The sequence below is a fragment of the Eubalaena glacialis genome, chromosome 6 (genome assembly GCF_028564815.1).
Source record: "Eubalaena glacialis isolate mEubGla1 chromosome 6, mEubGla1.1.hap2.+ XY, whole genome shotgun sequence".
NCBI classification, from domain to species: domain Eukaryota; kingdom Metazoa; phylum Chordata; class Mammalia; order Artiodactyla; family Balaenidae; genus Eubalaena; species Eubalaena glacialis.
The window spans coordinates 70,661,942-70,673,783 of NC_083721.1; the positions used below are offsets into that span (position 1 = coordinate 70,661,942).

Below are 11,842 nucleotides of genomic sequence, written 5' to 3' on the forward strand. Positions count from 1 at the left end.
AAGCTACTCATGTAAATTATGCCTAACAATTATAAAACATCAAAACTGTGTCTAGATAACATTCTACCTTTGAAAATCTGACAGCGTGGCTTTCACTTGCGATGCATTTTCTATCAGTGCTTCATCAGCCACTTTACTCAGTGTCCCTGTGGGAAGAATACTAATCTTCTGTTAATGGACGTGTTTTGTTCCAACAGTTTTACATCATAATTCCACACATTTCTGATTTCATATGTTTGCTTAATTGTTTATTAGTGTGTACCAGTTTCACAAGAAAATTGACATTGGATGGTGTATGGGGTTCAGTCATTCTGAAGCACAGTCATCTCTGTATCTTCCTTTAAAATTGCCAAAACTGTGCTTTTACTCCAGCCGAACCCAGGGGTTTTGGGTAAAGTCACTCACCTTGATTAAACCATCAGGACCAATACTGTTTGGGAAAAAATATATATTTGGGGGTTAGCTCATTTAACAATTAATCTTAAGAAAGACAATATATAAACAACTCTCTCACCCCAAATTAATTCTGCTGTGGCTCCTGCCCTCATCACCCTCTTTTTCTCCAACCTCTTGACTGCCTGTTCCTCCTCCTCCCCTCCTACCCCACTGGTCAAACCTGAAAGGGAGCCAGAGTCACCTAGTGTGCTTGCTGAGACACAGCCACCGGGCCCCGCCCCCAGAGTTTCTTTCTTTTTTTTTTTTTAACATCTTTATTGGTGTATAATTGCTTTACAATGGTGTGTTAGTTTCTGCTTTATAACAAAGTGAATCAGTTACACATATACATATGTCCCCATATCTCTTCCCTCTTGCGTCTCCCTCCCTCCCACCCTCCCTATCCCACCCCTCTAGGTGGTCACAAAGCACCTAGCTGATCTCCCTGTGCTATGTGGCTACTTCCCACTAGCTATCTATTTTACGTTTGGTAGTGTATATATGTCCATGCCACTCTATCACTTTGTCACAGCTTACCCTTCCCCCTCCCCATATCCTCAAGTCCATGCTCTAGTAGGTCTGTGTCTTTATTCCCATCTTACCCCTAGATTCTTCATGACCTTTTTTTTTTTTTCTTAGATTCCATATATATGTGTTAGCATATGGTATTTGTTTTTCACTTTCTGACTTACTTCACTCGTATGACAGACTGTAGGCCCATCCACCTCACTACAAATAACTCAATTTCGTTTCTTTTTATGGTTTCTGATTTGATGGACTCAGGGTGCAGCCTGAGAAATCCCATTTCTAACACGTTCCCAGGTACTGCTGCTGCTGGTCTGGGTAGGACTCTAAGAATCACTGTTCTATACCATTCTTTCTCTTTTGTTTCTCCTTCTCTTTCTGATCCCTATTTATTGTTCTTCACAATATTCCTCTGTTCCCAGAGCAGTATAATACAGTAACCTCACTATATCTTGGCCTGCTAGATTTGTTTTCCGCATACTCTTTCCCCTCCAATTGGTAAATGTCTACTTACACTTCGTGTTCAATGTAGTTGAGCATTCGACTGACGTGTGATGCAGAGATCTCCCCATCCACTTCAGCGATATACGTGTAGAGAAACTGGAAGGTGCTGAAAGGGATCCGGGGAGGGCCACCATCGTGGTCAGATGATAACACTTCACACACTATCTTGAGAGTTCTGGCAATGGTCTGTAAAGCCATAAGGTTAAATGAGGAGAAGGTCGCTATTCCAAACTAAATTCCTAAGATCAGTTTAGATAACGACAAAGAAAACAAAAACCTTGCTCTCATAAAATAAAGTGGGGATGATGTAATATTCTGGAAAGCTTGAATTTTTTACACCCAAATGTCATTTAACTCAATCCCAAAATATTGAGTATCTACTGGGTGCCTTTCTTTTTCCTTTCCTTTCTTGGTTAGAGGGATATTTTCAAGGAATTAAGTTTATAAGCTGTTGAATGCTTTAAGACATTTATTACTTTAATTAGAATAATCTCACTAAAGGAGGGGAATTTGCTTTTGTAATCTACAAAATTAGAATGATTTCTTCTTACTGCCCTGCAGTCTTCTCTCTAAAGGGCTGAAGTGATTAGTCTAGCTTGTGTACTCCAGTGAGACACTTGGAGCAATGCCACAGGAGGGGAGCAGACCACTTTCATTTCCTCTCTCCTGCCCTTGGGAGTTCTCTCCTGGAGGCCATCGTGAAGCACTGTGTGAGGCAGTGTGCCAGGCACTTCCACAAAGGAAGGTGGGAGGGTGGGCACACAGGAGGCTGGCAAGAGGTCGTCAGAGAGGATGGGAGGCCATGTGCATGACTTGAGGTCAGCATGACAGTGATTTTGGGTAGATTTGTGAGCATGTGTGCACTGAACTTCCCAATTTCCATCTATAGCTCATCCTCTCTGCTTCTAAAAAAACCCCTACTGCCCTATTGCCTTTGTTCTGTAGTCCTCTTCCTACAGCCTCATCCAAATTGGGGTGCTGTTATGGGCTGAGTTATGTCCACGCAAAATTCATATGTTGAAGCCCTAACCCCTAGAACCTCAGAATGTGACTGTATTTGGAGATAGGGCCCCTAAAGAGCTAATTAAGTTAAAATGAAGTCATCAGAGTGGGTTCTAATCCAATAGGTCTGGTGCCCTTATAAGAAGAGATTAGGATGCAGAGAGAGAGAATGGGAGAGAGAGAGAGACCGACCAGACATATGCATGCAGAGAGGGACAACCACGTGAAGAAAGGGAGACGATAGCCATTTACAAGCCAATGAGACATCTTGATCTCAGACTTCCAGCCTCCAAAACAGTGAGAAAACAAATTGCTGTTGTTTAAGCCACCCAGTCTGTGGTACTTTGTTACGGTAGCCTTAGCACACTAATAAAGGTGCTTTCTACCCCGAACATCTTTTATTGATTATTCAGATAACTCAAATTCTATTGCCCTTATACGATTTTCAAATATTTTCAAATATTTAATAAACAGATGAATGGATAAGAACTCTCTAGACTGGAGCTTTTTGGTAAACTTAAATAAATCGAAAGTAAACAGAGATCTGCATTCTGTTGCACAAGAATTTTTGGTCAGATGGGGATCCACTCCATAGAGATAGCCTGTAAGCATCTTACAAGCCTCATTTTCAAACTCAGAGGTGAAAGGCTCAGAAAGTGAATTATTTGCTAACAAAACATGCCCTTCCTTCCAGTGAACACAATTACACGATCTCTTCTTGTATATGATTGGTAGGTATTCTAGAGGAAGGAGTGGTGAAGGGGAAGAGGAACACAGGTCTGCATACTGTAGCATTTTGAATCACATGCAGATTCGGGAAGTAAATGCACCTGCTTCCTAAAATTCCTGCCATTAGATTCTTCTATAAGGAGGGGACTGGATTTTCTACATGGCCCAGAGATCATGGCTGGCTGGTGAGCTGGCAAAGCAAGGAGGGAATTTCTGGGCTTGCCTCCAAGAATGTAGGGATTAGCAAGAGTGCCACCCTCCTCCAGATGGTGACACCCTGACCACCCTTACATTTAAGTTCCCAGCAATAGTCCAACATGAACCAAGTGGGCAAAATGAGATGGGCCCTGGATCCATAGGGCACCCTTTATTTACAGACTAGACTTTCATGCTGACTTCACCTCTCGGTGTTCTTTGACATAGGGATGATGGGGAGCAAAGTCAGACACCTGAGTGCCTCTCAGAATTGGCGGGGTCCACTGTTATCCAGAGCCAGGCCTGATGGTGTCTCAGTGGAAGCAGAAAAGGTGGAATTGAACCACAGGATGTTAGAGATCAAAGGACCTCACGGAACATCTAGGCCAACCTCCCCGTTTTAGCAGGGAGGTAGACAGAATTCACCTCATGGTTTCCTCTGCCCAGTTTGGGTGGCAGCCATATCAAAGTAAACCTTACAGCTGCAGAGGGAGGGTTGGAATCTGATTTTCCGAAGTCACTCTTGGTTACTGTGAGGTATGTGGACAAGGAGAGGACTCAGACACCTCCAAGGTGGTGAGGGGCTGTGACATAGAGCACCAAAGGCAGGGAGCAGTTGAGGGCAACCCAGAAGAGACTTAAAGAGGCCCTGAGCACCAGGGAGAACGGAGGTGAGCTGGCTGGGGGACCGTCGTGCTGTGAGAGAGACCAAAGACTTCAGCTGCACAGCTAGTGACCACACAGATGAGTATTTCCATGGAGACAAGAGATGCCAGAGAGGACCAAGGGACGTAGGAACCCTCCTCTTGGCTGCTCTGTGATCCCAGCATCACCACTTTCCTTGAACAACTGCCACCTTGAAGAGAGGAGCAGTGAGGAAAAATCTGAGAGACTGAGCAATTTACCTTAAAGCTGTTTTCAGTTATTGCAGCAGATGAAAATTCCTGGGTTGGGTTGCATCTACTTATTTTCTTCCTCCACCCTTCACGGGTAGGGTAGATGGGGAAGAGCAGGATTAACGACAGAGAAAGTATTGGTACATTTCCCCCCTCCTTGGACATCTCTGCATATGGTGTGAGTAAACTTGTGACCCCGTGAGAATTTCATAAAACGTGCCCATTTTTTATTTCTCCTCTGTGATTTTCCCCAATCCTTGGGGCTATTTCCACAGAAGTGTGATAGTGCTGACTGGCAACTTATCTGCCTCTGCTGCTGCGAGTAGTTTATTCGTTGCATAAGGGTGCTAGAAAGTGCAGCGAAGAAGGAAAAAAAACCCCACGAATGGCCTCTCCTCTCTAAAGAAATAATTATGCTGAAAGTTCAGCAGCATCCACAGGAAAAGTTGGACTACAGTATTTCTAGTAACTTTTCTCACAAACAAAAGTGTCTAATGTGCATACCCAGGATATTCGAGAAGAAAGAACAAGATTGTATTTAAATATACTGAATGATTCAAACTACCTTTTTCATACCATTTAGTTTTGGCAGAGGCAATACTTTTCTCATTAAGTTTTAAACTTGTATGTATTTCAGGGATTTAAAAAAAATCATTTTGGGGGCTTCCCTGGTGGCGCAGTGGTTAAGAATCTGCCTGCCAACACAGGGGACACGGGTTCGAGCCCTGGTCTGGGAAGATCCCACATGCCGCGGAGCAGCTGGGCCCGTGAGCCACAATTACTGAGCCTGCGCGTCTGGAGCCTGTGCTCCGCAACAAGAGAGGCCGCGATAGTGAGAGGCCCGCGCACTGCGATGAAGAGTGGCCCCCACTTGCCACAACTAGAGAAAACCCTCGCACAGAAACGAAGACCCAACACAGCCATAAATAAATAAATAAATAAAATTTTAAAAAAAAAATCTTCTTGTTTTGCTAAAAAAAAAAAAAATCATTTTTCTGACTCATTTTCATTTAAGTTATTATAATAGTGTTTAACAAGAGTGAGTCCACATATAAGATGATACCTAAAGCTTTTAAGTATGTATATGAACTGGTTTCTTTAAAACAGGAAAACGGCTTTTGCCATTGTAAATCAAGTCAAATTTGGAAAAGGCATGAATTTGTATGAGCATCCTGCATCCATGGGGATGTCAGGACTATGAGTCTGGAAATAGCCTCATCTCTCCTTTCCTGCTCTCTTCTCTCTGATTTTTCTATCCAATTATGCTTATCAAATAGTAGTTTTCGATAAGGCTGCACCTCTTCTTAAAAATCTGTATTGGTATATCTTCTAGGTGTCTGAAACCCAAGTATAAGCCAATCTTCTACAGCTGGCTCTTGGTTATCTTTAGGAATATGAATGGAGGGAGTGGAGTGGTAATGGAAATAAACCTAAGTGCAATGACTGAAATTCATAAATAATCCAAAACCTGCATGTTAGTCAACCTCTCCCCAGAGCCTAATGACAGCTTTCCCCTCTCTCCTCCTAATCCCTGCTTCTGGCTGATGAGCAGAGAAATGACCTTAATTTAGAGAGGAGAAGGAGTAGACAAGAAGGGGTACACTCTCATGAACCCTGGAGAGTTCACTGTGTGTACTTACCAACCCTCCCCCCGCCAGGTCCTGAAAGATTTTCCCTTAAGGAACAAAAACCATTAAAGCTAACTTACAACTCCAAGAGAGCTGCAAGAAAGGGCTAGAAACTTCAGCCACTCAATCTCCTCTGTGAAGCGGCCCACATTCATCACACTATTAAACAGGTCGGGTGGGAGATTCAGCACCTTCCACATCTGGGCCAGCTCATCTGCATGGACGATCAGTCTGCCAGCAACCTGTGGGGCCGGGGACAGACACAAGACAGGGAATGAGGGACAGGACAAGAGAAGGCCCTGAGAAACCTACCCGGGGCAAGGCCCCGGTTCTCCTAGCACACAGCAAGGGGTGGGGGAAGGTGTCGGGGGTCAACAGAGACTCTGTTTGGCAGTTCTCTTTGTAAGGGTAGAGAAATATTCAGCCTAGGGAAGAACGTTCTGAGATATAATCATTCAAACTTCAGGTATCAGAGTTATGGGGAAAACATACATGTATATTACACTTTAATTTTTTTCTAGTGCTTTTATTATCTGCTGTTTCATCCCTAGGTTGTCCCTGTAAGGCAGATAAAGCAGCCTGAAAATGAAACCAAGGGGCAGAGAACTTGTCTGAGACCACTAATTAGTGGTGAAACTAGAACGAGATGTTAAATCTCTTGCTTCTAGACTCCGCTGAGTTCTTTGCACTAGACCCTGAATGCATCGCTCACGCTTTCCTGGGAATAACATGGGGTCTGTGGTCTGGATGCCTAATGTTGCTTGGTCCCAGGAATCTTGGATCTCTGCCATGTCTACTGCACAAGGTGCTTGGTGGTCAAGAGGGAAGGGCGCAAATGGCCAGTTGTTGGCCAACAATGCAATAATGGTGCAGATGCCCCAGTGAAGTGCTACTACACCTTCCCTGGTCCTCTGATTCCAGTGAAATGCTAAGCCTCTGGGACCAAGGCAGTTGGCTAAGTCAGTCCTGAATCACCCCAAACCTCTTGGTCCTGGATCCTAAAGTGAGGTATGGTAGTGCTAAGCCATTTTTCTTGGGAGTTGGCCAAACTGCAAGCTTTCTCAAGACAGACCGTCCTCATCCATTCACAGGACAGCTCCCAGGACGATATGGCTGTGGAGAGAGCCTAAAAGCTAGGCTATGTCTGCACCTGGGGTAACTGGGGAACTATAATATGCCCCTCCCCAACTGTGATTGGCATCGTATCTGGGCTTGATCAATAAGGGAGACACTGGCAAGGCATGTGGACCTGCACTTTCTGGAGAGAAGGAATTCACATTGCATTGAGCCCCTGGACATTCTGCCAGCTTCAGGACGACGTGGGATGACCCAACTGACAACTCAGCTTACAGCCTATTTCACCATGATTCCTATTTCCCCACAGCAAGATTTACTCTCAGTGCATGGTTTAGTGAATTTTAAGACAATGCTGAGTGGTCAGGTGACTTTTGTCTGTACGCACCCAACCTCGACATCGTCCCTACATTCCCCCTCCATGCTGCCCGTTTGGCCCTTACCCGAGAATGCAGGATCTTTAACAGGTCCGGTGTAAGCTCAGCCCAGTTAGACAAAGTCACTCGCTCAGACCGCTCTCTCACTGGAGGAATCTCTCCACGGGACATAGCCCCAAAATAACTACAAGAAAAAAAAGTTGGGGGGCTAGGGGGAGCAGCCTCTACCTCAGTGGTCTCTGGATGCTTTGGGAATCCCCTCTCCCTTTTCTTTGAGGGAAAGGATGGAGGAAAGAACATTTATTAAGTGGCTTCTATATGCCAGACACTGTTTTTAGTTCATTTATGTACAGGACAAGCCTGAATATGTTACTTTACACTTAAGGTATAGAGATGGCTTAGGGAATAAAAAGATTTGTTCTTCTCTAAGGATGAGGAGTACCAAAAGTTTGGTATGGAATTCCCTGAAGCATATTAGGTCTGGGTATTTTTTTCAGTCATTCCCTCCTAAGTGTTTCATATACATGTGTGCACGTGCACACACAGAGACACACACATACATACACACATACAGGCATATATATTGTGATAGATAATATATTGATATATGTATTGTATATGTACATATGCATGTCTATTTTATGTGTATATATATTAAAGGAGAGAGAAAATTGTTATTTTAAATCCCCCACTCTTTTTTATGAAGGAAGAATCCTAGTACCTGGAGGACCTTTTTCTTTCAAATATAAAAGTCTTTATGCTTGGTACGATGGCTATCTACATACTTAAAGTTGGTATTAGGTAGTAGTAGGGGTATGTAATCTTGGAAAGAGAAGTTGGAAGAAAATTAAAATGACTTGCATAAGAAAGGGGAGGAGATGGGGTGCTCTGGTGGGTGAGCCTGGAAGGGTTTCCAACTGGAGGAAGTGAGGCTTGGGGCTCCATCGGGGAGGGGAGAGAAGTTTGGCAGGTCACTAATGGAGGCTCAGGTGAGAAGACAAGCGAAAAAAGGGTTTGAGATGAACTCACATGGGGTGTGTGCTGTAAAATCCTCCTCTATCTTCCTTCAGAAATTTCAGTAACATCTGCCTGCCCATCAGTGCTTTGTGGAATGGACTTTGTTTTGGTGCAGTGTGGAAAAACACTGAGCCCTGTTTTGGGATTGATCTATGATGGGAAGAGGCTGCCTGCAGCAGAGAATGGACATGAGCAGTTGATACTTGGGGCACCGATGCCATATGGAAGGGCCTGTCTTCATCAGAAGCCTTGTTATTGACTACCCCTGCATCACAGCCTCTGCCCCCTCTCTTATTAATTTTATTTTATTAATTTCTCCAGATCCAGGTAATATAAAAAGAATACAGAGGGAATTTTATAAAAGCCATACAATGATGGGGCAAACCACTCTCTGTCTCTAAGCCACCGCACAATGCAGAGCAACGGCTTCCAGTACCAAAACACCTTCCAGGAACCCCTTGGAGGTCACCAGCAGGGAGAGCAGAAGAAACACTTTCAGGCGACCTCTACCAATGGGCATGAGCAGTCTCCGCAGACAGGTCAGTGGTCGGGTGGGTGTGGCTCAGCAGCAATGTCTTTGGACCTTGTAGCAGAGTTGGTTAGAGAACGTGGAAATGAAGCTGTAGTCATGGATTTCATCCTCTATGGGTTATTTAGCTTCGTCTGCAGTGAGCAGTTCCATGGTTCTTCAAATTTGTGTGGTCACACTTACCCACCACAAGACAAATTAGTTTATGTCCTGCTGATGTCTGGTAGATGGTTTCTTCACGGACAACATATATGCAGGGAAACTTCTGCTTGTGGTGAATTAAGTAGACATTTCATCTTGGAAATACTTTGTGGAGTTTTACCTCTAAAATGCTGCAGGTTTGTAAGTTACATAAAACCGTCTGACAAGTGCTTTCCGTGTCTGAATACATGGAGAGTTTTCTTAGATCATGTTCTCCTTTTTCATTGTAGTTAAACTACAAACTGATCCTTCATAGATATCTAAGACATTTATAGCACATGATACAATATGGGAGCAAGCAGGCTACAAGAGTGGAATGTTTTCTCCCATAAATGTCAGGGACAATACCAAGAAATGTCATTTTTCTTGCTATAAAAGCAGTGCAAGAACAATAAAATGGGGTTTTAAACTATTGTATAGTATAAAACAAAGTCTGTCTGAGTGTGCCAAAAGAAATTAGTCTTCTGACGCTCAAGTTCAATCTTAGAGGTAATATATAAAATTTAGAATAGAAAACTAAACGCAGTTCATTACTAGGCAAAGCAACCCCATTTGTGTCTGTTTTTATGAGCACCACGGGCTTATTTTCCTTCCATTTGTAAAAGCTTCATCCTAGCCCAGCCCAGGAGCAGGAGCGCACTGGCGGAGGCTCTGTGAGGCTCCTCTTAGCTTACGTCGTGAGCCTTCTCAAAGGCGTCCGCACCTTCTTCTCACCACCTGCCCACTGCACCTCCTCAACCTCATGCTGCGGACCTTCTCCCCTCCCCCACCCCACCAGCTCCGCTCTGCAGCCTCTTACTCCTCACTCCCCTCTCCCACTGAAGCCCTACTAAGGAGGTCATCACCCAGCAGTAAAAATTGCCTGAAAATGGTCCCCGGGAGGTCTAGTCAGCTCCTAACTCCTGCCCCAAGCCTCAGTTCCCCAGGTTCAAGCAGGCACTTTTGTCTGAGAAGCAATTTCGTAGCTGGGAGGCTTTGTGTGTGAAGCTGTTTCAGCCTCAGCCAGCAGGTATCGCGTAAGCTCCTTCCATTGAGCAGCCTCTGGAGGTGTCTCCTGAAGGAGGACACCTGTGGTTGAGGCACGCTGTTTGCAGCCAAGCCGGTGCTCCTCCTGCCCCCATCACTCTTGCCTCGCTTCTCCAGAATGCAACGTGTACTGTGTGGACATCCTTATGCTGAAGGAACATATTAGTTCAAAGACACAGTCAAGAAAATAACAATTTCCCCAAAGACAAGATACAAAGTGTCTGGCTGGGGCGCAAGAATGAGTTTTAACAGCAGTAGAGGAAGGTGTCCCATTCAAGGAGTAAACTCAGGAGCGAAGCCACTTGGACTGATCCCACACAATCCTCCACCTGGGCTCATCACATCGCTCCCCCACAGGTGCACTGCTGCCATCTAGTGGTTAAATCTGAGGATGAGGCCCCTGGTTTACACCAGGGAAAGGCAGGCTAAGCTCCGCGGGATTCTGAACCCTTCTTTCCACTGGGACGGGGGTGGGGGAGGGGTGGAGGTGGAGGGCAGACACAGGGTGGAGTGTGCGTGTGTGATGTGATGTGGTAATCTGACTCTTGCTGATTGCCCTAGGACACTTTGCCTATAGCCCTGGCGTCCTATTGCTCAGTCTCATTCCCTTGGGGGAGGGCCTCCATCCTCACCCGGTTTGCTGTGTTTACGTGTGGATTTTAAAGCACCGAAGCAATGCAAGAACTGAACATCCCAAAGATTATGCCGATCAGTCCCGACTCCCAGGCTGCAGCCATGACAACCTCCTCAGTTTTCCAAGACCTTCCCTCCTCCACCCCCTACTTCCACCTCCAATGGGAACCAGGGGCTGGAGGTGAGAAAGGAGTACGTACTCGGCGGCCCACTGGATGAGATCTTGCGGCTGTGTCCGAATGGCGGCTTTGGTAAATTGCTTCAGCAATTCCGGCAGCTCCGGGGGGATGCATATTTGCTTATGTGTCTGAGGCATTGATTGGTTGACCTATTGTCGGGGTTGGGGGGGGGGGAGGAATAAACAAAATGAGAATCTTTGAATCATAAAATGACAGGAATCTTGGACAGGAGGTCATCCAGCCTCTGTTAGACACTCTCAGTATTGGGGAGTTCACTACCCCCACAAGACAGATCTCCAAGGTTAGAAAGTGTTTCACTAATCCCTGCTTTTTGTTGTTGTAATTCCTTCATTTACATCAAAAACACAGAATACTATTTGTTCATTAAAAAGTAGAGATTAACAAGAGGTAGGCAAAATTATCCCTGATGATATCCCAAAATACTGGCTGTCTCCTTCCAGAATTTTTTCAATGTAAATATATATTTGTATATATAAAAATGGGGACATACAAAACAGCTTATTTACTCAACATCTTATCATGACCATCTTCCATATCATACAACTCTTATTGGCCCAATAAGCATCGTAGCAAAATTTACTCTGTGAATCTTCTATTACTTGACATTGGGTTACGTATTTCCAAATAAAAATAATCATTAAACAGCCATTTGATGAACATCTCTCTGCACATTTGCAGGTACTTATCCACTTTAATTGTAAAAGAGAAACTTGTATATTTCACTCAAAAAGTTCTAGGATAAATTGAAACAAAACATGAAAATCCATAGATGGTATGCAACACTATACACAAATAAACGGCAGATGAAAAGTCTTTGCTTTTAGTAGAGAAAGAGAGACTAGATGTTCTGAAAAGCCCTGTCTCTTCAAAA

The 11,842-nt window shown here is 44.4% G+C and overlaps 1 protein-coding gene across 1 annotated transcript; it reads right to left on the minus strand.

Annotated features, from left to right (window-relative positions):
- Positions 1–363: 363 nt before the first annotated feature.
- ROPN1 (rhophilin associated tail protein 1) lies at positions 364–11,087 on the minus strand. The gene is made up of 5 exons (XM_061193183.1): positions 10,972–11,087; positions 7,432–7,549; positions 5,995–6,156; positions 1,475–1,650; positions 364–430 (listed from the first exon to the last, which is right to left on the minus strand). The coding sequence occupies exons 1-5, from the start codon at positions 11,085–11,087 to the stop codon at positions 364–366; spliced, it is 639 nt and encodes a 212-aa protein (XP_061049166.1).
- Positions 11,088–11,842: the final 755 nt, after the last annotated feature.

Excerpts from the sequence above, each read along its gene's own strand:
- ROPN1 (XM_061193183.1), bottom strand. The coding sequence starts at position 11,087 with ATGCCTCAGACACATAAGCAAATATGCATCCCCCCGGAGCTGCCGGAA. Across the intron at positions 6,157-7,431 it reads TAAAGATCCTGCATTCTCGG|GTTGCTGGCAGACTGATCGT; the intron begins GTAAGGGCCAAA and ends CCGGCCCCACAG. Across the intron at positions 431-1,474 it reads AACTACATTGAACACGAAGT|TATTGGTCCTGATGGTTTAA; the intron begins GTAAGTAGACAT and ends TTTCCCAAACAG.